General features: G+C 54.9%; 6 protein-coding genes across 6 annotated transcripts; 5 read left to right on the forward strand and 1 right to left on the reverse strand.

The window, feature by feature from the left end:
* Positions 1-2628: 2628 nt before the first annotated feature.
* Positions 2629-4227, forward strand: LTHEOB_134 (Oxygen oxidoreductase covalent FAD-binding site; the record flags this gene model as incomplete). The annotated part of the gene is made up of 3 exons (XM_035510030.1): positions 2629-2902; positions 2959-3119; positions 3214-4227. 3 exons carry the CDS (start codon positions 2629-2631, stop codon positions 4225-4227), a joined length of 1449 nt encoding a protein of 482 aa, XP_035372136.1.
* Positions 4228-8571: 4344 nt separating this feature from the next.
* On the reverse strand, positions 8572-10158 carry LTHEOB_135 (ATPAse AAA+ type core protein; the record flags this gene model as incomplete). Its single annotated transcript, XM_035510041.1, has 4 exons — positions 8572-8822; positions 8884-9958; positions 10033-10098; positions 10156-10158. The coding sequence occupies 4 exons, from the start codon at positions 10156-10158 to the stop codon at positions 8572-8574; spliced, it is 1395 nt and encodes a 464-aa protein (XP_035372137.1).
* A 701-nt stretch (positions 10159-10859) lies between these two features.
* On the forward strand, positions 10860-11721 carry LTHEOB_136 (Ubiquitin conjugating enzyme protein; the record flags this gene model as incomplete). Its single annotated transcript, XM_035510052.1, has 3 exons — positions 10860-11117; positions 11185-11489; positions 11547-11721. The coding sequence occupies 3 exons, from the start codon at positions 10860-10862 to the stop codon at positions 11719-11721; spliced, it is 738 nt and encodes a 245-aa protein (XP_035372138.1).
* A 1003-nt stretch (positions 11722-12724) lies between these two features.
* Positions 12725-13435, forward strand: LTHEOB_137 (uncharacterized protein; the record flags this gene model as incomplete). Its single annotated transcript, XM_035510063.1, has 1 exon — positions 12725-13435. The coding sequence occupies one exon, from the start codon at positions 12725-12727 to the stop codon at positions 13433-13435; it is 711 nt and encodes a 236-aa protein (XP_035372139.1).
* Positions 13436-14661: 1226 nt separating this feature from the next.
* On the forward strand, positions 14662-16818 carry LTHEOB_138 (Histidine-rich protein; the record flags this gene model as incomplete). The annotated part of the gene is made up of 2 exons (XM_035510074.1): positions 14662-14731; positions 14786-16818. The coding sequence occupies 2 exons, from the start codon at positions 14662-14664 to the stop codon at positions 16816-16818; spliced, it is 2103 nt and encodes a 700-aa protein (XP_035372140.1).
* A 3842-nt stretch (positions 16819-20660) lies between these two features.
* On the forward strand, positions 20661-25685 carry LTHEOB_139 (Zip1 protein; the record flags this gene model as incomplete). Its single annotated transcript, XM_035510085.1, has 1 exon — positions 20661-25685. One exon carries the CDS (start codon positions 20661-20663, stop codon positions 25683-25685), a length of 5025 nt encoding a protein of 1674 aa, XP_035372141.1.
* Between the last annotated feature and the right edge of the window lie 536 nt (positions 25686-26221).

The raw sequence follows: 26221 nt of genomic DNA on the forward strand, positions 1-26221 counted from the left end.
CTGACCAGCAATTCCACTGGCCAAATGCCTATGCTGCAATCACCGCCGCAGAATGTACAAGCGTACAATACTACGCCCGCATTCGCTCAGCAGTTCTCTGCTGATCCCGTTGAGGACACAGCCCTTCATAGCTACAGCCAGACTGGAGCTGGTGGTCATGCATATGGGACACAAAACATACACGGGATGGGAGTGGCATCGCCCCCTCCACAGTACGGCCCGACTGGACCTGGTCCTGTCACTGATTACAGGATGCGAACTTGCGAGCACCCGAAAAACGTGTAAGACCTCTCCAAGATCCTCTATGCTAAGAAGTTTCGATTACTTACCAGATATGCAGGTACAACAACTGCCAATACACGTGGTGCCAGTATTATCGTCCATGATGGCAAGCTTATTCGCAGTAAAGCCGTATTGGTAACCTACACGGCTCGATCAGCTTGTTTCATACCTTCTGGCTTCAATATCGATTCTGAGTTTTAGCGTTCGAGTGCGGAAAAGAAACTCTCGCTGATGGCGACAGATGCTGGAAAGAGGTGAAGGAAACGCCGTGTTGCGACACGCGCCCGGCGGACCAAGCGGGATCCTTGGGTCACCCTTTCGTGCCACATGTCAGCCCTTCCCATGTGAATCTTCTCTATTTGATGATTTTGTATGACTAGCGGTGGCGTTTCGGTTACAAAATTGCTGTTGTGCTTTGGGTGTACTACGAGGATGAAAGTGGTCGATGATGCAACGGCCGTTGGTGGCGGTGCAACGAAAGGTAGCTAACGGCACTGCTGCAGAGGCGGAGCTGGATGGAAGGTTTCCTTCATGCTTGTAAGGGAAGCTGTTAGGCTAAGATGAAGATGGAGTGGGGGCAATACGATCTTGTTACGATTCTTGCATATGATTCTGAAGTCGCCTGGGTAAATTCGGACATCTGGTTGGGGAAGCGGTCCTTCCTCTGCAATATGTAGTCATGCGCTTCTGTTTTTGCACACCGGCAGGGATGGGCTGAAAGCGGAATCGAAGTCTAGAGCTTATTGGACAGATTATGCAGGTGGCGCAGCAGCATGAGGCTGACGAATTAGGGCAGTGCTGGAAGCTCGCATGCGCGCAGCCTCGTTCAGAAATGCTGACTGCATATCAACAACCATTGGCTCAGGATGCAGCCGAGTCAGGCTTCGGGAGAAGGCCAAGGAGGCTTACGAGCTTATAACCGGTAGACAGCTCTTAGACTGAAGCAACTGACTGAGGCCCATGCACACGCGCGGCTCTGCGATTGCGCATTATCTCGGGCGTAGATGTCGGGCACTAACACTGCAGCTAACGCTAAGTGGATGTACGTGGTCATCCAGGGCTTGACCTCGATGGTGGTACAGCGTCGCGTCGAGTCCGACGCAGAAGCCATGGATCAGTGAGGCAGATCACGGACTCAGCTTATGCACCCAGCGGATAGGACGGAATACTTGGATGCCAGCAGACCGAGGGCCAAGCCACCTGCCACCACTGTCATGAGGCATCCCATCACAGTTAACGGGCGCTGGCCTGCTTTGTAGAGAAAGCATGTTTTGAACTCATGACAGGCGGATATGATCTGATCCTTGGAGTGACCACCTCGTTGCGGCAATCATGAGCAGATTCTGTACATGTGGTTCGCTGCATGGCTTTGAAGATGGACCTGGATCCTTACCGTCCCCAGCTGACGACGGCTGCTTTCTGGTCTACAGCTACGCGCGTAGAGTGGGCAATAAATAACATAGTTACCGGAGACATGAAACATGCCTGAAGTCCAAATGATTGTATGCGGACGACCTCGTTCGACTGTGGCAAGCAGCCTCACGAACCTTGTCGATGAGGGCGAAGGCAGTGCAAAAGAATACGGATTTGGAGCGAGGAAAACGGGAAGAGGCGATGCAACGTGCGCGCGACCAACCAACCGGAACGGCCGGGCAATAAACAAACTTTCGATGCCAATTTGTCCGTAAAGTCTGGGAGATCAACAACCGGGAAGCCTCGGGCCGCCTTGTTCTCTGCACGTCAACTTGCTATTTCTTCGATCCGTTTTGTGGTTCAGCAATTATAACAAAGTAAACATCAAACCACTCGCTATAGCAGCGTGCCAAGAGACGACGCTGATCAACTTTTTGTTTTATAAGTAGACTAGATTTAACGCGCGCACGGCCGCACCACTAACTCACTAGCCAGCTCCTTTCGTCACAAGCTTGGTTCTTCCCTGCAACCTCTACATCTCGAGATCCGTTGTCTTGCCAATGAAAACAGTGTACAGCCATGTCTGAGATTTCGCCGGGTTGCTTGAAACGTCAAATCAATTTAGTTTCTTTTTCCCGTTCGCTCGTTCTGCTCACATGCGTCCACCCATATCTTTCAGCTGTCCACCAGGTCCGCCCGATTCCGAATAAGGTCAGGGATACGGGGCTTTTAAAAACGACAAATTTATTGAGGACGCTGATCACCAGACTTTCGCCGATACTTCCGCTAAGCGCTTGGCTTTATTTATGCATCTTCTCCTTTAGCACGCAGGTTGCTGCTGGCCACCCTCTTTCCTTTAAAAATCGGATACCTACCTTCGGCCATTTTGTATAGGGCATACCAAAAGTAGCGGTCCTCTACTAGTCACTAGTCATGGGCCAGCAAGCTTCCTCCGCCGCCGCCGCTACGCCGGACCTAAAGTCATGCCTTACCACAGCAGTGGGAGGTGACGCCAACGTAGCCTTCCCGTCCGATCTGCTTTACCAGATCACCGACGTGAAGCCGTACAACCTGGACATCCCCGTTACGCCCGCCGCCGTAACCTATCCCGACAGTGCCGAGCAGGTTGCCGGTATCATCGCTTGTGCCGCCCAATACGACCACAAAGTCCAGGCGAGGAGCGGCGGCCACAGCTATGGAAACTATTGTATGTATCCTCCCATCTCTCTGCCCAACCAAGACAACAAGGCTAACTCCATACAGGCCTGGGCGGCAAAGGCTCCTCAGCCATCGTCATCGACATGAAGAAGTTCCAGCAATTCTCCATGGACGAAGACACCTGGGTCGCCACCATCGGCGCCGGCACCCTCCTCGAAGACGTCACTGACCGCCTGCACAACGCCGGCGGCCGTACCATTGCTCACGTACGTTTCTCCCCTTCCCTTCCTCTCCTTCCCCTCCCTTCCTCCTCAGTCACCTCTCCATCATCATCAACCCTAATAACACCGCAAACCCCAGGGCACATCCCCCCAAATCGGCATCGGCGGCCACGCCACCATCGGCGGTCTGGGCCCCCAATCGCGCGAACTCGGCACGGCCGCGGACCAAGTCATCGGCTGCGAAGTGGTCCTCGCCAACGCGTCCATCATCTACGCGTCGCCGACCTCGTACCCAGACGTCTTCTTCGCCATGCGCGGCGCGGGCGCCAGCTTCGGCGTCGTGACGCAGCTCGACTTCCGCACGGCGCCCGAGCCGGGCGAGATGGTGCTGTACGAGTACAACATCACGCTCGGCGACGCCGCGACGCTGGCGACGGCGTTTAAAGCGTGGAATAACTTGGTCAGCGAGCCCGAGCTGAGCTGGAAGTTTACGTCCGTGTTGACGGTGTTTGAGGGGGGGATGAGCATCTCCGGGACGTTTTTCGGCGGGCGGCCCGAGTTCGATCGGTTGAATTTGGAGGGCGTGTTGCCCGGGGTCGCGGATTTGAAGGTGTCGGTGACGAATTCGTTCGTCGGCGCGGTGGGCGAGTGGGCGAACGACCTGTTGCTCAAGATCGGCGGCGGGATACCAGCCGCCTTCTACTCGAAGTCGCTGTCGTTCTCGCCGACGACGACGCTGACGGACGAGGCCATCGACGCCATGTTCGAGTACTTCGACAAGGCTGACAAGGGCGGCGCGCTGGCGTGGTTCGTCATCTTCAACCTCGTCGGCGGCCAGATCAACGCGATACCGATGGACGACGCGGCGTACTCGCTGCGCGATTCGCTGTACCAGCTGCAGAGCTACGCCATCAGCCTTTTGCCGCCGGTTTCGCAGAAGACGAAGGATTTCTTGAATGGGGTGAATGAGCTGATTGAGGGGTATGTGCCGGGCGTGAGAGGGGCGTATCCCGGGTATGTGGATCCGGATCTGCCGGATGGGCAGGAGCAGTATTGGGGGGCGAATCTGCCGAGGCTGGAGAGGATCAAGGCGGAGGTTGATCCGACGGATTTGTTCCATAATCCGCAGAGTGTGAGGCCCGCGGAAGCATGAGGAGGATAATTCTGCCCTTTCAGTCTCAAGAGGCGAACTGCCATGGCATCGTTGTTGGTTTACGCTTTATGTAATGTGTCGTTACCTTTTTCATCCATAGATTTATTTGCCCATAGATTCTGTGACTATGTCTGGTAATGCACTAATGTCAAATTGGGATAGAAGGAAAGGCATGCACTCTACTATTTTATTACTTTAACCCTTTTCCTTATTCGAAACTTTTAATTTACAGCAACCTCATCTTTCTGAGTTTGGTTCAGACATTTTGAAACAATGGTAGTTACGGGAAATGGAAAAGAAAACAATGCGCTTTATTCGAATAACGGCAACGTTTTAAATCTGACAATTGCCACACAAAATACTGCGGATAGGAAGTCTACAAGCTAGATTAAACGGCTCGGAGCCCATATTTTCGCCTCTACTCTATTTTTCAATTTGGAGAAGACCTTAATCTTGTAAGCGCTTCCCCGTTGCTCTTCGCGCTACTCAGTTTTAACTGGGTCGTTGTTGGAGTTGTTCTCTTCAGTCTGCGTGGCAGCTGATACCATGTCTGCAGTGTGACCTCTGTTTTCAACATCTATGTTTGCTTCCGAAGGCTGAGAACTTCGCGCTAGTCAAGTCAGCAGCAATCATCGCACGAGATTGATAACACTTACGTTGGAACAAAGAGAAGAATCTCTTCAGAACGCGAGACTTGGACGAGGAGTTGGGGCGGTCTGGATTGTTATTCGAATCACACTCCAAGTTCGATTGTGCCCTTTCGGGCTGCTGATTTTCCTTCATGATCGTCTCCAACATATGTCTGAAAGACTTTGAAATTGGACCCAGCATAGGATGAAGTTCAGTCTTGTTCGCAAATGAGAAGCTTTCAGTGGCAATGATACACATCATAGCAACAACAAGAGAAAGTGTGACCGCAAAAGGAGCCATGGAGATTGCCAGTGGAGAGTCTTCGGAGATATTGTTCATGGCAAACAGTGACTATAAAGCAATTTTGGTTTAGTCAAGAATGATGAGAGATAGTTTAAAGGAGCACGCACCGTGACAAAGGCAAGTGGCAAATAGATGACTGTTAGCATCGTGAAAATGAAGGTGTAGTGCCCCTGACGCGTGGCCTCGGGAGCGTTTCGAGTCGATTTCGAATTGAACAACTGCTGGAACGCTTAGTCCGGTGTTGTTCCTAAGGGAAAGGCGGGTGTTGACGACTCACATTTTGCTGTAGGAACATTATCATATCAATCTTCCTTTGGATCTGATCAATTAAATCTTGGAAATTCCCTCTGTGCGTCTCCAGGAACTGCCTGCCACTTTTCTGGATCTTCTCCTTACCCTCTGGCGAAGTATCATTCTCTTCAAGTCTGCCGTTGACCTCTTGACAGCAACGCTCCAAATCATGTAGCGTTTCTTCTATACAGTCCATAAATTTACGGAGCATAGAAAAGGAACCGAAATAAAACTCTGATCTTTCGGAATAGTTTGCTTCGCGCATCAAATCGCTTGAAATCTGAGAGTCACTCAACTCGTCAATCTGTTGCATTATGTTAATCTTTTTATGAAACATGTTGAGAGATCAGCTCACCGTAAGACCGATTCCAACGTCCATCTCAGAGAGAATTTTCTGTCATGCAAGCAGGCAATTCTGTAGCTCCTTATCAAGCAGGCTATACCAGACTCGAAAGTGAGAGAGTCCATCAAGAAGATACTGCCTCGTCTCTCCTGTACCTTTGTCGCGTTCATGCAGGTTTTTTTGGCCCGAAATATTGAAGATAGTCCAGTAGGGGGTATCCACGCGCCGCCCGTATGCCATGAAAACAGACGCACGCCTTTCTGCTATCGTAAATCCGGTTCTCCTTGGACGAGGAATATACCCAATTTCCCGAAGCAGTTGCGATTGTGGCAGGTGCTCGGGTTGTCGCTTTATCCTCTCAATGTCCAAGTTTTGGTCGTCCAGAGGCATTTCGAAAAACCTGAGATTGAACTGGAGAGTACAGAAATCGTCTGTACAAGTATTACGCCATTTGAAAACCTTCCATTGCATAGCGTACGCGAGGACAAACTTCATCACGTGACTGGAGAGTTCGCCTTGGTCTTGAGGCCAGTCCGAAAACCCCGTGAATAGATAAACTGTTTGAAGAATCTGGCGCATACTGAGGCTGCGATACTCTTCGACACCGTGTCTATAAAAAAGGCGTAGTCAGCCTATGGGATACTTGCAATGGATGTAAATCTGTACAGCATACATAATCCGAGCGCAAATGAGACCATTTTCTGTCGAATCGTAAATCAAGTTCCGGTCATTCTGTGATTATATATCAGTAGCTTCACTTTTGCTGTAGTACTTTGAAGAAGAGATCCTACCTGGGGTGTAGCCCAACCGGATGCGTCAAGCCGATACTGAATGATCCTCCATTTATGACTTCCCTCAAGTCGAGCGTTGAGACTATAAAAAAAGCCATACAACCTCGTAGCAATATGGAGAATATCAGAGAGGCTTTGTGGGCTCTTTTGTACATCCGGCATTTTCTTGATGCACAACCGAATTGAGGTTGCCAATTCTTTGATTTCGCTGTCGTTGAAAGTGACATCGAGAAGAGCGTTGAAAACATCAAAAGCCTTTCTCTGCGGACTCGTTCTGTTGTTCCAGCTCTGAATCATTTCCTCAACTTCGAGGGGGACTCGGATCGCTTGTTGCGCATTTGTGGGTGGAATTGGCTTAGTTGCAGCATGTTGGGACGTGTCGGTAATCTAAAGAAATTTTAAATGATTAGATTACGCTGAAGCCCCAATGTTCCTTATTTCTCCTCTTCTTGCGGAACATACCCTATGGGTGATCGCTCGGAGAATTTGAAGCTGCTGCTTCTGGTTGGCCTCGAAATCACGAAAGAGCTTTTCAATGCTTCTTGAGAAACTGGAATTTGGATGCTCTTCCGAAAGATCGGAATTTGGGTGTTCTTCTGAGTGATTGGAACTTAGGTGCTCTTCTGAATGTCCAGGAATTGAGCACTCCTCCACAAGATCGGGAGTGGGATATCCTTCTGAGGCGTTGAAACTCAGATAATCTTCGGAGATATTAGAGCATTGGTGCTCATCTGGTCGCGCATGCGGTGCATTTGTGGTTCCTGTCTCATCTTGAGGATTCGTTGTCGCCATCACCGCTGGAACCTCGGAAACCCAAGATATGAGACACGAGTAATCCGTAATGCTGCTCGCGTCAACCTGGTCCTATCAAAGAAAATGAAAAGAGACAAATTTCCAGCAGCGTACCAAGACTGGTATTCGGGGATAAAAAGTCTTAAGAAGATTAAATCCGGCTAAGAAATCAAATCGAGAAACACGAATTGATGCCGAAGAAGATGTTGTGAAAACTCAAAAAATGCGATAATCTCTAGGCAGGCATATGCCTAAATATCAATGGCTTGTTGAATTTTCATGTATGCACGTCTCCACCTCAACGTGTTGAACAGGATTTAGATTTTCTTCCATGACACCAATGAGCGAGTCGCTTGGAACAAGTTCCGTCAACGGTCGAACAAGATCTACGACTGTAACCACATTTAATTGGTATGACGCAAAACCCCCTCACCGTGCAGCTATCAAGCTAGGGCGGACATTGCATGAAGCAAGGTTTGGGCTGACGTGTACTCGGATCAAAATGTATTGGCAAGGCTTTCTAACGTCTTCACTGTCGTAATGATTTATTTATTTGCTTTGAACCGATGCTGGAAGGCATTTGATTTCGGCCTTAACTATTTTAGCTGTGCCCGGAGTACTCTAGGTTCCTATCATATTTTCCATTGCCTTCATTCTCGATTGCGAGATCACAAGCCATGCACGGAAAGTGCACGGCAAATATGACAAAATCTAGATCCCCGCATGCAGCTTCACAACTTCCTAGCCAATAAATTGCCCTTGCTACGACGTGTCCAATGTCCAATGCACGAGAAGATATCAGAGTATGCATACAAAGCGGGGTAACAATGCATCGTATGAGACTAAGGTCGGAAGCCTATGAAGGAAGCATACTACAGTACGTTCAGGATATGGTATGTGACGCGGAAGCGGCGGAGGCTGGACCGGGGAGATTGAGATGATATTGGAAGACGAAGCTGATCATTTGCCCGACAAGCAGAGTCATCAACCAAGCGGAGGCATGAACGGCAATATCGTAGCGCGCCGCATTCATCAAGTACGCTCCTATTAATACATCTAGCATTTACTCGATCCCCTCCTCAGCACCATCGCATACGTCTAAGCATAAACCCATGCCATTTCCTTCCATCAAGCACCATGAAATTTCTCCCATCCTTTCCTTCATCCACTCAAAAGAAAAGCGAGAAGACAAGCTCAGAGGTACAGACCCTCAGGCTCGCCCTCGTTCTTCGTCTTGAGCACGCGTTCTCTTGCGGTGCGGAAGTCGGCCATCTGGACGCGCATGCGGCGCTCGCGCAGGGCCATGAGACCGGCTTCGGAGCAGATGGCCTTGATGTCGGCACCAGAGAGGTCGTCCTTTTGGTTGATGAACTCGTCGAGGTCGACGTCCTCGTTGAGGGACATCTTGGAGGTGTGGAGGGTGAAGATCTTCTTCTTGGTGTTTTCTGTAGTGGATTTGTCAGCAGCTGAGTCTCTCTAAGGTAGCGGGGAAGGGCTTTTGCTTACGGTCAGGGTTCTCGAAGAGGATCTTGCGGTCGATACGACCAGGACGGATGAGGGCGGGGTCGAGGGTGTCGATCTTGTTGGTGGCCATGATGACCTTGACATCACCGCGGTCGTCGAAACCGTCCAGCTGGTTGAGGAGCTCCAGCATGGTACGCTGAATTTCACGCTCACCACCGGACGTCGACTCGTAACGCTTGGTACCAATGGCATCGATTTCGTCGATGAAGACGATAGACGGGGCGTTCTCGGCGGCGACCTGGAAGAGCTGGCGTACTAGCCTGGGACCGTCACCAAGGTACTTCTGGATCAGCTCGGAGCCGACGATGCGCAGGAATGTTGCGCTTGTCGAGTTGGCGACGGCCTTGGCCAGTAGCGTCTTGCCGGTACCGGGCGAACCGTAGAGAATGACACCCTTCGGCGGCTTGATACCCATCTCCTCGTACAGCTCCGGATGCAGCAGCGGAAGCTCGACTGCTTCTCTTACTTCCTGAATCTGCGACTCCAGACCTCCAATATCCGCGTACGATTCGGTCGGGGCCTTGTCGAGCTTCATCACCGAGACGGAGGGGTCGGTGTCGTCGGTCAGCACACCAACGACGGAGACGGACTTGTGGTGTAGCAGGATGGATGCGCCGGGTTCGAGCAGGTCCTTGTCGACGAAACTCATGATGGAGACGTAGTACTCGGGGCCGGTGGCGGACGAGACGATGGCGTGGTCGTCGTCGATAAGCTCTTCCAGGTTGCCAACGCCCATCGGGCTACCTCTCATGTCATCCACTCTACTCCTCTCATCGGCGTTCCTGTCCATGGCGTCCGCATCGCCGCCAGCTGATACGGGGGCGTTGTTCTGAGCCTGAGCCTTGGACTTCCGGATCTGCTCCTGGTTCTCAACGTATTCCTCCTCCAGCAACAGGTGGTCGTGGATGCGCTGCATGCGCAGATACCTGAGCTTGCAGCGGGCGGTGGGGTAGACGGTCGGGAGCTTGGAAGCGGCGTTGGGGCCGGCGTTCTTCTTCTTCTTGCGGCCGAGGCGGGTGGTGGGCTGCGGCGGGGGCTCGTACTTGGGCTTGTCCTTCTACATAGCTGTCAGTGGCTGGATCTGCGGAGGCGAGGCGGCCGAAATGGCGTGTAGAGCAATCTGCTGCGTACCTTGTCGCCCTTCTTGTCCTTGTCACCGCCGGGCGGGCCACCGCCCATTTGAGATTGGTTTGCACCCTAGATCGACGTCAGCATGCGGTGTTTGGAGCTCTGCTGGCCAGAGCGGCGACTCACCATGGTGGCGGCTCTTCAGGCGCGGGGTGCGTGAGGGGGCGCGGATGTGAGAGAGGAGAGCGACGCGGAGCGAGACCGGTCGGCGGGCGGATGGCGGAGGGTGGTGTGGTTGCGGATGGGTTTGGCGATGGTGTTGGTAATGGCAGGTCGGAGCTGTTGGAGCTGGAGCGCCGGCGATGGACGCGCTCGAGCCGCGCACGTGATTTCTGCCGTGGTCCACCGACGACCGTCGTCATTGGATGTGAGGCGCGCCGTCTCGCAACCCACACCAGGCAGACCACGTCGGACTGCTCTCAGCCCTGTTGCCCAAGCGCAGTATATCTATCGCTCACATTGGCGGCGACCCAGAGCTGGTGCAGCCTCGACCGTTTGAGTTCTGCCGCTTCTCAACCCAGACTTCGATGTGAGTTCTGCCCGCCGTTGCTGCGCCGTTGCTGCAGACGCAGCAGTCTTGCATTCTTCAAGCGCCCAACCACTTCCTGCGATGGCTGCTCTCTGCCAACGGGTTCCGTTGTGAATGCTTAGAACCCACTCGTTTCCGCGACCCCGCCGCACGCGCCCCGCCATCACGGTATCGCGCTGACCACAACCAACAGAAGCACCTTCCCGCCTTCACACCCCATATTGCTTTTGCCTCGCCAACCCCGGCCACCCACTTTAAACATCCACCACCTCCCACACTTCATTCTACACCCATCCTCACCATGGCCTCCAACCGCACCCGTCGCATCGCCAAAGAGATCGCAGACATCAAGTCGGACCCGCACTCTGGCATCCGCGTCGACACGCACCGCGATGACGACCTCACCCACCTGCGCGGCTTCTTCAAGGGCCCGCCCGACACGCCCTACGAGGGCGGCGAGTACTCTGTCGACATCAAGATTCCCACCGACTACCCCTTCAGGCCGCCCGTCATGAAGTTCGAGACCAGGATCTGGCACCCCAACGTCAGCTCTCAGACTGTGCGTACCATGGGATCCCCTACTTTGTTGAATCCCCCCCAGCTAACCACTCCACCAACAACCACAGGGCGCCATATGTCTCGACACCCTCTCGCAAGCCTGGTCGCCCGTCCTGACCATCAAATCCGCCCTCATATCGCTGCAATCGCTGCTCAGCACGCCCGAGCCGAAGGATCCGCAGGATGCAGAGGTGGCTGGCATGCTGATCAAGCAGCCGGCCGAGTTCGAGCACAAGGCGCGCGAGTGGGCCGTCAAGTTCGCCAACGCGCCGAAGAAGGAGATAGCCGGCGGGAGCGGCGGCGCCACGCAGGAGACGCTGAAGCGGCGTCGGGAGGAGCAGAAGGTGCAGGAGGAGAAGGCGAAGCTGGCTGCGTACGTACACACACGAGGGCAGAGAGAAAGAGGGTTACCATACTGATGGTGTGACAGGTACCACGGCTACAACAAGGATCTCATCGACCGCTTCGTGGCCATGGGCTTCGAGGTCGACAGCGTCGTCTCGGCCTTCGAGTACGTCGGCATCGACAAGAACGACGGCATGGACTACGAGCTCGAGGAGGCCTACATGGGCGACATCACTGCTCGCCTGTTCGGCGAGGCGTGAGTGCCCTTCACACACCCCGGATTTTTCACCTTCGCGAACCTTGTTCATGTGCTTCTGCGAAAAATAACTGCAAAGTGGAATGGCCCCACCTGCTTTCGAAGGTATGCATAAAGAAGGCTACATACGGCGACAGGATGGTTTTTTTTCTTTCCTTGCTACTCTACTTGTTTGCGGTGTTCTAGGTTTATTTTAGTGTACGGCATTCGGCGCCATGATCTTTATTTAATGTCGACCCCACAGCGCGGAGCTATTGCTATGGATGGGCGGCGGAGTCTGGGTTTTATGCTTATGCCCTGGATTTGGGCAATCGTTATGAATCACAAAAGAAAGTCACATCTCGTCAGTGTTTCCCGTATCATGTGGAGGCTTGTGTAGTATGGTGAAACTGTCGTGTGCCTGAAAGCCTGAGGAGCTCGTGCTGACTAATTCGTGCATCGTGTCCATATCCCTGTTCCAGCTGCCCACTCATCGCTTCTGATCGCTGCAGAGATACTCGAAGAGGCAAGTACTTCGCCGCGAATAAATGGCCTTCTTGGGTTGTTGCACGCTACTTTATAAACCTCCTCTCCCGTTTCATGAGGCATGTTCATTCGTGTAGTCGGTGTAATCGTATCTGCGAATTGTATACCGTTGCCGGAAGGAAAATTTTCCACCTGATTGGACGCCATCGCCTGGACCGTGGGTATGGCTGTGCAAGATACATTCGTCGAACAGCGGTTGATGGAGTCCCTGGTTTTTGGAGAGTCCCTGATTCTGGACCACGGTACCAATCCAGGGTATCCACCACGAGGTCCTGGCCCACACTTCTGCCCGGCTCACATTTCTGCCCGTTTGAACTGCCATGGCACTTCTGACTTGCCGCAACTCTCGAGATCGTATACGTAGTGTGCCCTCCTGCAATGTATTTTTCAGTCTCAAATACAACTTACCTCCGCCACAACAATCACTTCCTCAAACCAACCAAACCAGACTAAACCAAAGCATAAAAACAAAAAGCCAAAAAATGCCGTCGTGGAACCCGCGCCACCCCACCATCCCCTCCGGCCACCCCGCCCAACCCCAAGAAAACGCAACGGAGCCGCCAGCAGACAACAATTCCACTCCTCCAACAGCCGCCGGCCCCAACCCATTCCAGGCCGAGGACCAGCAGCTCCAGCAGGCCTCGTCCGCGTCGTCGGAACCACCGCCGCCGCCGTACTCCGCGCTGCCGCCGCCGCAGCCTGTAAACAAACACCTAACGCAGACCATCACCCACCTCCAGCGCGTCAACACCCACCTCCGCCACGCCCTAGCCTCCTCCCGCACCAACCAGTCCTCCGTCGCCACCGCCTCAGAAAACGCAAACCTCTGGCGCGCGCTGCACGGCCGCGACGAAGTGCTGCAAAGCCAGCTGAGCCAGCTCAACGCGCTGCAAGACGAGCTGCGGGCCACGCGGCGGCGGGCGCGGGAGATGGAGCGGCGGGTGCGGCGGTTGGAAGGGGAGAAGAGGGGGTGGGAGGAGGAGGAGTTTATGAGGGGGGAGAGGGGAAGGATGGAGAGGAAGGTGAGGGAGAGGGAGAGGTTGGAGGGGGTGCGGCGGTGGTTGGGGTGCCAGAGGGAGAGGGAGGCGCTGGTGGTGGAGGGGGAGGGAGAGGGGGATGAGGAGGAGGATTGGAATTGGGAGGAGGTGAGGGTGGGGGAGTCGGCGGGGGGAGAGGAGGGGTTTGGGTTGTGATGATGGCGTTTGTGGGCTGCTGCGGGGGCTGGTTGTGGGTTGTTTGCCGGAGTTTGGTTGCTGGTGGTGCGCGTGGAGTTGGATTTGCTCGTTTGCTTTCATGTACTGGGGTCAGCGGGTGTATTACTTCACTGTTGAGCGGGACCAGAACGGGAATACATGCTGAAGGGGTTGTGCGCAGGCGACTGTGGCTCGGGCGAACGTGATGGCGAAGGCGTGTCCGGATTGAAGGCCCAGAAATATCGTCTACTTGCAGATATTGTAGACTTCCTTTCTACTTCTGTATTTGTATAAGACCTAATGACAAGAAAAATAAGAAACTATCATCGTTGCACAATATAGGAGATCTATTATGCAGTCTCAATTTTTTAAAAAGCATTTCTACTATACGAAGGATCATCTGCAACTGTCATCTTTAAGAAATAGGAAATCACAGGCCAGAAGTGGAGATAAGTTGATAAAATGGAATGGAGGCAATCAGTTGCAATCGCTCCACGCAATTTACACAAGGCCAGTGGAAGCACATGGTCGGGGCTAAGTTGGAGAGCAATCAAGGGATCAAACATAGCAGGCAAAGCACCAAATACTTATATAAAGCCTACTTCTTTGAAGATTCTAGTTTCCAAGCCGACGCCCTTAAGGGTTCCATTTGCCTTTCAGGGCGAATGCTTCTAGAACTTAGTGGCTGTATAATACCGTTGAAGTGTAGCTACGCAGCGAGCAGTCATTACAGCTTGAAGCAGTACAAGATGTTCTCATTCTTTGATATACAAGAGATATTACCCGCAAATAGGCTTGAAGGCGTTTCTTATGCTGTTGCCGCCGGTGATCGCTAGTAGCGAGGTGTGCGGAGGCAACCCTCTCGCCCCTCTACATTCACCACCATCGCACAGACCACCATGTGTTAACACTTCTGGGTGAGGCTCTGCAGCGCCAAGATTCCGGCGCTAGTGCATCACCTGCTGATGCTGCCGTTGCCAGGCTACTTCATAGCAACCCACCGCGCCGACCGTCCACTCCGTTTCCTCTACAACGTCGTCCACTCTGTTTACTCGTACCAACGACACCCAGTCTCCTTATCCTTACCAGCGACAGCAGTCTTCATACTCCTACCAGCGATCCTGATTCCTCGCATCCATTCATTCATCCATTCATAGACGACAGCTTCAGCGACTCCTCGACCACCCTCCGCAGTTCAGTCGAAGCCGAACAACATAATCATGCCGATGTTCAGCTTCTTCAACTTCACGAAGCGCAACTCCTCCCAGAAGGAGGCGCATGCTGGCCCCTCAAGCCGTAAGCGCGAAGCCCAACACCTTCCTCTCCCTTACAAGAAGCTGACGTCCGCAGAAATTGCCCAGCGTCACGATTCACTGGTCGAGCAGCCCGCCTCGCCTCGCCAGTCCACCAAGTCTCCCCAATCCAACATCTTCTCGCGCGCCACCCATCGTCTGCGCCATGCGCGTTCCTTTACACCTATCCAAGATGCGCTGGCCCGCCTCCACAAGCATAGCCGCTCGAGGACTGCTTCGGCCCCTCCCACCCTTCCCACCCTGTTCACCCCGCCCAACTCTTCGACGGCCTCAGAATCCGGTCCCGTCCCGGACTGGATGTCTGACATCAGCCTGGACAGTGACGACCTCCGCCCCAAGCAGCGCAAAAGCCACTGGAAGACTGCCGCTGGCTACATCAGCCGCAACGGTCACTGGATCGGCTTGACGGCTAACAAGCACCACCGCGAAGTCGACTCTCTCCAAGGTGTCCACGAGTCCAACATGACCAGGCTCGAGGAGGAACATGATCAGGAGATCGCCGCCATGAACCGCGCGTTCGATGAGGAAAGGAGGCGCACCAGGGCGGCTAGCCAAAGAAAGCTTATTGAGCAGAAGCACGCAGTCAAGCAACTGCGCGAGGCTGCCCAGGAGAAGGACAATGCTATTGCTAGCCTGGAGCAAGACAAGCAGCAGCTCATCGAAATCTGCCACCGCATGAATCAGTGGCTGCAGCAGCGCGATGACACCATCAACGAGCTGCGGGCTCGTGTCTTCCGGGCTGAGCAAGATGCTAACCGCTTCGCTCGCGACGACATGGACTGCAAGATGGTGGAAGACAGGAATGCTCGGCAAGCGCGCTACATCCACGAGCTGCTCGATCAGAAGCAGCCCATGGAGGTCGAGCTCGACATGACCAAGTCGGAGAATGCTAATCTGAAGGCACGCGTCAAGGACTTGGAGAACCGGTTGGCTAGCCAGCAACGCTTCATCCAAGAGGCCGTCGCCAAGTCCATGAACTCCCAGATCGAGAAGGTCCTGAAGGAGAACAAGCGCATCATGGACGAATCCGAGAAGCATCGCAGGGAAGTCGTCGTCCTCAAGAAGAAGCTCAACAGCCAGGCCGGTACCATCAAGAAGTTTGACGACGACAACCTCGACCAGTTCTGGCAAATCGCCTTCAAGGACGAACAGCTCGACACCGCCCACCACAAGATCCGCACCCTCCGCCCCGACGCCTCCAAGGCCGTCGCCCTCGAGCGCGAACTCATCGCCGCCAACGCCCGTCTGTCCCGGCACTACACCAGGGACGCCAACCTCTCCGCCGACGTCCGCGAGACGATGAACGGTCTCTACAACCAGCTCGTCCAAGCCCGCAGCGACCTTCAAGAGGCCAAGAGCGAAATCACCACCCTCAAGCAAGTCGCGAAGGAGCACAAGGACTGCGAAAGCAAGATGCACGGCATGGACCAGATGTACGAGTTCCGCGAGAACGTCATCTGCGCCCTTCAGAAGCACCACAACCGCGCCGTGCAGATGTACCAGGAGCTGCGCGTCAAGGCCGGCCTGGAATCCCAAGTGCCTGAGCCCGGCGCCGTCGGCATGGACAAGATCCACCTGCGCGCCATGTTCGAGATGGCGGCGCAGCGCCTCGGCGTGGAGTTGACGGACAAAGACTTCAAGCTTTGTGAGCAGCAGGATGCGGAGATGCTGGGCGAGTTCACGCAGAAGGCTTGGGGCCACGAGATGTTCAATGAGGACTCGCGGATGCTGGAAAGGCCGCTGACGGCGACTGAGCGGGTCTTTCCCGTCATTCTCGAGAACGTTGTCAAAGCGTTCTATGCGATTATCGACGAGAGGCCCATGCCGACCGGGTTGCACCCGCTGATCAAGGAAGAGGAGAAGGGCAAGGAAAGCGCCAAACAGGAGGCGCAGGCGGAGGCGGAGGGCAAGCCGGCCCCGGTTCGCTTCGCCAAAACCACAAGCCTCTTGGATGAAGTGCGCAGCGAGGCCAGGGAGAAGGCTTCTCAGAAGCCAGTCGAGGAGCAGGAGGAGCAGGAGGGCCCTGTCGTCATCGACCTTGGCGATGGAGTGGAGCGCAAGCAGTTCTAAGCGCTCACCTTGTCTTGCGGTTCATCGGGAAGCCGACCAGAAAGGCATAATTATTCATTCTGGGAGGCGGTAGTTACATTTGTTTCATTTCCTTATTTCCTTTTCCTTACTAGTCTATCCATAGAGCGAAGATTTTTTTTTTCATGCCTTCATGTGGTTCAAAGGCGTCTATGTTGAACAGCGCCTCTCGTGCATCGCCATAGGCATGGGCACAGACACCAGTATAGAGATACACGTCGTACCAAACCTTATAGCTTCACAGCCGATAGCAGTTCCGCAAACTTGATTTTCCCCGCTTTCCTACAATTCAGTAAGGCCTGCGTTTGTATTTCACAGTCATGCCCAATGCCTTTCTACAAGTATATCCATCATATTCCTTTCGTGATTTAACAAGCCTTTATTTTTCCAGAATCCTCGACCCTGCAGCAAGCCAGACTACCAGACCAGCCTTTGTCAATATTCTCTTTTGCTAGCACATTCTGGTTGTTGCTTCATAGCCAATGCCTTCAAATGCCCAGCAGAGAGCTTTGTAGCATCTGGGAAATTCAAAGAAAGTCATCTAGAAATATCTTTACACTACCGAAGGCTGGCGGAGGCACTGCCAGTCGACGCATTGGCCGTCCTCGATTTGGCTGGCTCCATATTGAGTAGCCCCCTCAATCTGCGGAAGAAATCGCAGTTCAAGTGCAGGACGGTAATGTTCGAGAGGCAGCACTGTAGCATCACAAGCGCTTTCCACTCAAGCACAAGGACGCCGCTCTATAAACACAGATTGAAGGCATCCAGAACCTTTTAACTGGCAAGAAGTCATCAATTCACCTCCAGCCGATAAAAAAATACTTTAGAAGATGTCTTAAGTTTTGATACATGCGCGAAAAGAACTGAAATGCGAAATTTGCTGGCTTCTAGCAGGCGAGCAATTTACGCTGGAAGTAAGGGAAAGCTGTTTCACCGTTGAATTGCAACAATGTTCTGTTCATGTTTGTGCATGTGCTCAGCATTCCAACGCTGCATAAACAGTTCAACATTGTACAAAAGTTTCAGTCTCGGCGGCTTGGACAATGTCATTGTTCATATCGCAAGTACTGCTCTCACAGGAGCGGGAATGGGCTGAAGGAACTGGCAATAGAAACTCAAGCCAGGCGATCCACCACCGACAGATATGGATGGAAGGGGCCTTGACGGCGAGGCTGCTCCATGTTCGGATTAGCACAGCACCCATCTCTCATTATCACAAGGTCCCGTTCGTCTTCGCCGCTGCGGTCCAAATAATGGTTATTAGCTTCGCCAGCGAGGCCAGTCTTTCACCTAAGGGTTTCCGCAACGCGGGGCCTATGGTACGGAGTGTCGTCAGGTATGGCGATGAAAATCCCATACCAGCACTCCACCACCTTCCCAGCTGGGGTAGAGGGGGAAAATTCCTGAAAAGGGGTTTTATAGACTATTGCCAGCTGGTGTCCATCGACACCGCCGGTAGGTTGACTTTTTGTTTTACTTCGCAGATAGTTCCTTCATCTTTTGGTACACTGAACCGTCGGGACCAATTTTTTCTGCACGAGATTGAAGAGTTCGTGGCACATGAGAGATAACACCTCCCAAACTTCAACCGCACAATCCCTACGCTTCAATCCGTCTTCTACATTGGACCGATGAACGAGGTCGTCCAGAATGATGACAGGGCAATAGGGGCAGGCTGCCAACACTGTCATCTTTCGCCGTGGCCAGTTGAACCGGGAGATAGGCCACCACTTCGTGCCTTCATCGAGGACTGGGGAGGGCACAGAGGTCTGCCGGGAATGTCACAAATTTTGATGGACCAAGACGAGAGGGGCGCAAAGAGACTTTCAACTCAAAAATTGGACAGTCGTTTGTGTTGGTTCTCATGAGGAATATAGCCAAAGTCACTAGCAACTTCGCGGAAGCAGTCAATGCTAATGCGCGCAACCCGTAGAACCTCACGAAGGGGGCGACCAGCACTTGTCGCGAGTCACTATGCGGATATGGGAACGTCAAGTAGCACGGAGACCGAGGAGCAGCGTTTACCGCTGGGACAAGCGCACCATGAGCGGGATCGGAAGTCAAATCGCTCAGAGATCATCTCACGGACCCGAAAGTGGGAAGGGATATATAGCGTTTCCCCAGAACCCAGCGCGCTGAACCAGGTATTGCCAGCTTTCAGTATATAGACATTCTACGGCTTATATTTTTGGCACATTTGGCTGATCGCGGGAGTTTCTGGGGGCTGAAGCGATTAGGAAGCTTCTTTTGCTGCATGCGGTTTCAACGACGGGAGGACATGCACGAATGGAGCGGAGCTAAGGAAGAAAGTTGGTCTTCGACCGTTGATGCGCGCACTATTATCGGCAACAGAGGCGTCGGTGTGGTCGAATAGTGCGGAGGGTCGACGGGGCCTGAATGAAGACCACACTTAGCTAGTGTTGAGGTTTCCGGCACCTCCGTCAAGCGCGCTGATCGGCCTCCCCAGAGGAAATGTTGAATTACTGTGTGTCCCTCGAGACATCGCGCCCCGATCGTTGAGCGCCCTGTAGAGTTGCTATCCAAGCTGCTGGATCCTGGAGTAGGCCGGGAATTTTCCTGACTGTGGCGTCGAGAGTCGACTGGTCTCTGTAATCCCTTCTCGCGACAAGAGTATTCTTCCCAAAGGCCGATGTGTTGTAGCGACGCTTCAGCCGTATTCACAGCATCGCCCAGAGTCCTCAGTCCGGTGATTTGCCTCGAAAACCCAGCGGACACCGTCGGTTCATGGTATATTCGGAAGCGCTGATACAACATGTCGCCGGGCTGGAGAAGCTCTTCCCGCTGGAGCTTGAGCATCCTCATTAGCTCTTCAAGAGGCTGAACGTCTCCTACGAGTGTTAGTGGGTTATATATGGGCTCAGTGTTAGACGTGCATCCTCCCGATCCTGGCAGCGCGAGCAAGAGAATGTGGTCACAGTTCCTTGAGGAGCATCTCGAGCTCCAGTGGGGTGTCCGCTGGAAGCAGTTGAGAGGCAAGGCAGTCTTATGGGGACGATATAATCCATCTACGGCACCGTGTAATTGCGGAGAGTGGGCTGCAACAGGTGGTCATGCTGAAGTATGGGCGGACGGCTGCGTTGGGTGGGCGTGGAGCTAATATCACTGCTTCGTGGGCTTTGGCGCGCGCGCATATTGGACACAGGGATGGTTGTGGAGAAAGCGGTGATCCGAGGCTTGCAGGCATGACAGTACCGTCCCTCTTTGCGGCTGAGGTCGAAACGGGAGCACAATCTGGGGCATGCGGCGTGGCGCCCGGAGGTCAAGAATGATGAGAGGCTTCCTGAGAGCATCTACGGAGCTCAAAGGCCCCTTGAAAGGCGGTGGTATGACCAGAAGGGTTACGAATCTGTGGAGGAGAGGAGGTGGGCAAGGGTCACGAAGTCCATATGCTGAACAACTCCGTGGCGATCTTTCTTGCGCAGGCCCGCGGGCGCGGCTCCAGATTGCTGTCCAGCCTAGGTATGTCCAACTGGACCCGGGTGGACCGTGTGCTGGGGTGCGAAAGTGTTACTGCTGTCCTTGGCAACCAGCGTTGCGCCAGATGGTCGTTGAGGCTCTGCGCACGGGTGCCCACCCGCGACGACGACCGTAAACAAAACCGCCGCCCACCTGGTCACCTTCCCTCTTTCCTCTCTTTTTCCTTCACTGCTCGCTCCGACCTTCGTTGTTGTGCTTTGTTCCCGAACAGCATACCAGCGCGCCTCCTATCAAACTGAGCCCTTGCTGTAACACGAACACTTCAACCCATTTCTCATTCGCGCCTTCAAAACGTTCCAGAAATACCGTCTTCACCGGCTTCCATCATGGGTGCCGACTTTGTTCTCTTCCTTTTCATCCTCGTGGCCATGTACTCGCTCTGGCTGTCGGGGATCTTCGAGCTCTGCGCCTTTTTGATAGCGCGAGCCAGAGCGCCCGCGCACGCGCACACCAACCCTTCCGATGACAAGCCATTGGATAAGCAGGCCGACCTCAAGCAGGCTGACCAGGCTAACATCATCAAGAATACCGATGTCAAGCCCACCGATCCCAAGCTGGCCGATCGCAAGGCCTACGTCCTAAAGGCCTTGAACCTCAAGCCTTCCGACATCGAGTCTTCCGTCGTCAAGACGTCCAACCCCAAGCCGTCAGTCGTCAAGACTTCCGACCCGATCAAGTCGAAGAAAATCGCGCGTGCTGAAACCAAGGTATGTGATCCGATCAAGCTTCAAAGAGTCGATTCTACTTATGTCAAGCAGTCCATCATGGCCAAGCCCGGCGTCAAGCCTGGCTATGTCAAGACGATCCAGATGTTCGACGCCATTATGGCAGACGCGCTCCTCGAATACATGAAGGCGCGCGTCTCGAAGCCTATCCCCGTCGTCACAGCAGCCGCACCCCTCGATGACACCAAGTCCGCGTCCAAGACTGCCGACGATGCAAAAGCTGCCTCCTCCAACATTGTTGACTTCATCAACTCTGTTCCAAGTCCCGTCGCCGACGCCAGGGTCGCTCCCGACGCTGTCGGCGATGCTAAACCTGCTTCCTCCAGCATCGCTGACGCCCTCAACGCCATTCCTGACACCGTCGACGACGCGAAAGCCGCTCCCGACACAGTCGACCCCAACACTCAAGCTGCTGCCACCCACAAGATCACGATCTCCGTCAGCTCGGTCGAGTCCTGGAACTCCATCGGCTCCACCATCGTCGAAGTCGACACCTCCACCCCCGTCACCAGCGATGCCTGCCCCCGCCACTGGCTCTCCGCCATCAAGCTCTCTCCCTCCGACCTCTCCCCGGCTCCCATCCCCCCCACCTATACCGAGTCCGCCGACGGCACAATCTACCGCAACGGCCACGCTCACGGCGTCTCCACCGCCGCCCACAAGTCCGCTGTCGACTCCCTGCAGTCCTCCATCCACCACCTCCGCAAGCTGAACTCGTCCATGACCTCGGACCTCAGCGGCGCGCTCAACGTCGTCGCGTGGGAGGCCGACACGCGCGTCGCGGACCTCGAGCGGCTTCACCAGCAGGCGCTTGGCCGCGCGGAGAAGAGGGGTAACGCGAATGCCACCGCGCGCCTGCTCGAGGAGCACAAGGACGTCGCCGCTTCGCTCGAGGAGAAGCACAAGGCGGCCATGGCGGACCTGCGCGAGGAGCAGAAGACGACGGTGTGGACGCTGCTCAAGCACCACAGGTCGAAGATGGCGTTCATGGAGATGGCGCAGAAGAAGGAGGTCGCCTTGATCCGGGAGACGCATCAGAAGGAGGTCGCGGCTATTGAGGAGAGGCACCAGGGCGAGGTTGCCACCCTCAAGGAGACGCATAAGCAGGATGCTGTCGCCGTTCAGCGTGAGAAGGACGCCCAGATCGCCTCTGTCACTGAACGTGTTGCTTCTCTTGAGGCAGAGGCTGCTGCCAATGTCGGCAAAATGCAAGCTGGAGACGACGTTGTCGCCGCTTTGGAGCAGACCATCGCTGAGAAGAACACCGAGATTGCCACCGTCACTGGCCGTCTCGCTTCTCTTGAGAAGGAGGTGTTGGCCAGCATCGACTCCGTCAACACCGCGAGCGAGCGCGCCGTTGTCCTGCAGAAGACCGTGGATGACAAGCAAGCTGAGATTGACCGCATCCTGTCGGAGGTTGTTAAAGAAGCCGAGTCTCACGAGGCTGAGGTCAAGTCGCTCCAGAAGAAGCACGACTCCGATCTTGCTTTCATCTTCTCCAAGCATGATAAGCTCGTCGCTGCCATGAAGAGCGACCACAAGTCGGAGCTCCAGTTCCTCCTGTCGAAGGTTGATGCGCTGGACGCCACCACGAAGAGCGACCATGAGTCGGAGATTGAGTCCCTGCGGTCGGAGTTCGATGTGAAGGTCGCTGCCATGGAGAAGAAGTACGACTCCCACATTACTAACATGGAAGTCGACCTCACTGCCTATCTGGAGGCTCTCGACGATGAGTGCGACGCCACTAACGCTTCCCACCAGGCGAGCATCAACCGTCTTGAAGTCGTGGTCACAGATGCTCTCATCTCTCTCGACGACAGTTACACCTCGACTATCGTCTTCCATGAGTCCACCATCAACATTCTCGAGGTCGAACTCACTAATGCCCTCGCTTCTCTTAATGACGAGTGCAACTCAACCCTCGCTTCCCACGACGCCGGCCTCCGCAAGATTGAAGCTGAAATCCTGACTTCTCTCCAGTCGCTTGATGATGAGAGCACGTCCACCCTCGCCTCTCTCACGGCTAACAACCAGGCCGCTGAGAACACTGTCTTTTATCAGGAGCTCGTCAGTCTGGAGCCCGTTGTCCCAGAGTGTGACACCCCCAAGCCGACCAACTGCAAGCTCGTCTTCCAGGAGGTCGCTGCCCTGGAGTCCGCCAGCCACAAGTCCAGCAGCAACGAGCGCGCTCATCAAGAGCTCAGCGTTCAGGAGCCTGTTACTCAAGAGCCCATCGTCGAAGAGTCTGACGAGCTGGAGTCCGCCGACCAGTCGATCATCGATGACGACCTCCACTACCCAGCGGCTGGCAACCAGGACTTCGTCATCTACCGCGACCCCAGTCCCAGTCCCGCCAACAGCAGCGGCACCGTCGTCCGCCACAGCTCGCCTTTCTCCTACGAGACCTCCCCTCTGGCTGCGCCTGAGCAGTACGAGGCCCGCCCCAGTCCCGTCCCTGCCTTCATTGACCATCCCACTCCTTTCACTGGCGTCTGGGCAACCCACGCCGCCCTCCAAAATGCTCTCAGCAACGCGACTGCGGTCACCTCGCCCCCTCTTGGCGAACAGAAGGTCGGCTCTTTGCTCGAGGCAGCTCTCATCAGCGAGACTGCCCCTATCACCACCGCGCCTAAGCGCAACCCCTCTCCGACCAAGCAGAAGTTGGTCACGAAGGAAGAGTGGAAGGCCCTTGTCGCCAGCCTGAACGGCAGCGGTGATCGCGACCGCGACCTCGCCGTCCGGTCCGCCGAAGCCGAAGCACGTCGCGCCGCAGAGCTGGCAGAAGAAGCTCAGGAGCTCGCCGAGGAGAACGACGAGGAAGACGTCCTAGCCGTCTACGAGCAGGACAACGCTGAGCCTTCCGTCTCCACTCCTCGTCCTCTCCCCGACCCCAGCAGCGCCTCCCCCTCCGCAGCGGACCTCCACACCGAGAACGCCGCCCTCCGCACCGAGATCTCCCTCCTGCGCGAGCACATCACCGCGCTGACCGCCACAAACGAGCACAACAGCGCCGCCTACCTCTCCGCCAAGGCCACCGCCGAGCACAACGAACGCGCCGCCACCGAAGCCGCATCATGCCTCGAGGCCCAGACAGACTTGGTCAACGAAGTCGAAGCCGAGCTCGTCGCCGCCTCCCGCGATCTCGAGGCCACCGAGCAGCGCTGCGCCGCCGCCGAACAGCGCGCTGACCAGGCCGAAAAGTGTGCGCAGCATTTCGATCGCCTGCTCAGGAACGTCGCGCTCGACACGCTCTACCTGCAGCGGTTGGAGTGGAGTTCGCGGAGCCAGGCGGGGCAGGTAAGGCGGTTGTTGGATCAGAGGGTGCCGCTTGAGAATGCGGTGGCTAGGCTGCACAACGAGAACCTGCGGCTGCGTGCCTCGGCCGCGGAGACGCAGGCGGGCAGCGATGCGGTGTTCGCGTACGCGGAGGATGTCGCCGGCGGTATGCTGGCCCTCCTCCAGCAGGCGGCGCGCTATGGTGTTGTTAACGTCGCGACGCTGGCGGAGAAGACGAACGACGAGGTCGTCCGCGGCTTGGCCGAGTACATGGGCGCCTTCATCGAGGCCGCGAACAGCAACGTGCGCGAGGGACGGAAGCTGGTCGTCGCGAACAGAGACCTCGTTGCTGCTGCCGCGGCTGACCGCGACGCCATCGACGCGCTGAAGGAGGAGGTCGTGCAGCTGAAGGACGCCCTGACTGACGCGCGGACGGAGGTCGATGACGCGACGGTTGGCGAGCAGCTGGCGCAGGCCGAACTAGAGAAGGTCAAGGGCGTTGTCCCGGAGTTGAAGGCGGCGGCGGATCGCGTCCCGGCGCTCGAGCGGAAGGTTGACGATCTGCAGTACGCGCTGAACGAGGCGCGTGTCGACTCTGCGCCGGTTGAGTGGCAGGAGGTCGTCGAAGACATGCAAATGCAGCTCGCCGCCAAGCAGGCCTGCCTGGATACTGTCACGATCCGCCTCACTGCTCTGAACAACGTCGATGCCGAACATGCGCTATGTGAGCGCCGTGAGAAGTCGGCGGAGGACCAGTGCGAGATGAACCGTCGTATCATCTCTGCCTTGGTCAAGCGCAACCACAGGCTGATCGAGGAGCTCACCCTGACCCGCGAGCGTGCGGGACTGCCCAAGGGCACTTACATGATCTACAACTTCACAGAGAACGAGTTCAACAAGGTCGTGTTGAGGGCTATGCTGATGCGCCTGGCTGATATGCACAGGTACGATCTGATGGAGGAGGACTTTGCCTTCTGCGATGAGCTGGACCGCATCCTGGACCAGCCGATTGAGGAGACGGAGGTGCAGCCGCTGGATCGTGAGTTCACTGCGGCGGAGAACATCATGGATGGAGTGTTGAGTAAGATCACGACTGTGTGTAAGGATCTGCTGGATGGCGAGAAGGACGGCGAGAAGATCAAGCACCGTGGCCTCGGCGAGAAGGCTGTCACTGACAGCGAGGAGTCCTGGGAGCCGCTCGACTTGTCGATTGACCCAGAAGACGAGAAGGAGAACAGTGAGAGGTTCGAGGCAGAGCAAGAGAGGCGGAAGAAGGCGACGGAGGAGCTGCGAGCGGCGTTGTTGAAGGCAGATGAGGATGATCAGATCCTCGAGGAGGAGTCTTTCTAACTTGTGGATCATGGTACTTCAGCGTGGAGCTGGAGGTCAATGGTTTGTAGTGTTGGGCTTTGGTATTTTTTCTATGGCTTTTGTTTTTTCTTTTCTTGTTCATGGCTTGATTTTGGCTTCGACTGGAAGTCGGCAAGAGGTTCGGAGAGCGATAGACAGATTTCGGCAGTCGACATGCAGTTCACAAGCATGCACGCGCATCCTTATCGAAAAGCACAGAAAACGCCCCAATGGCATAATAGAGATAAAAATTTTCAGCTGAGGAATCGTGAGTTTTCTCGAAAACTGGCTTGTTGACGGAGACAGATCCTGGCTGTGATGGTGGTTCAAGCAGCGACTTGTGCAAAATCGTCATTGGTGACTCGGGCCGGATTCAACACCACAGCAACTATCGTGACACCCTCTCCCATTGGCAGCGTACCTGCACACTACGCTACGTTGTGTTGGGCTTATCTCTGCCGTTCAGGCGCATCCAGCAGTGGTTGAATCCGTGCCTGGCACAATTGCAAAGACATGGTTGCCTTAGGCGGCGCGAA

This window comes from Lasiodiplodia theobromae (assembly GCF_012971845.1).
Source record: "Lasiodiplodia theobromae strain AM2As chromosome Unknown scaffold_1, whole genome shotgun sequence".
Classification (NCBI taxonomy): Eukaryota; Fungi; Ascomycota; class Dothideomycetes; order Botryosphaeriales; family Botryosphaeriaceae; genus Lasiodiplodia; species Lasiodiplodia theobromae.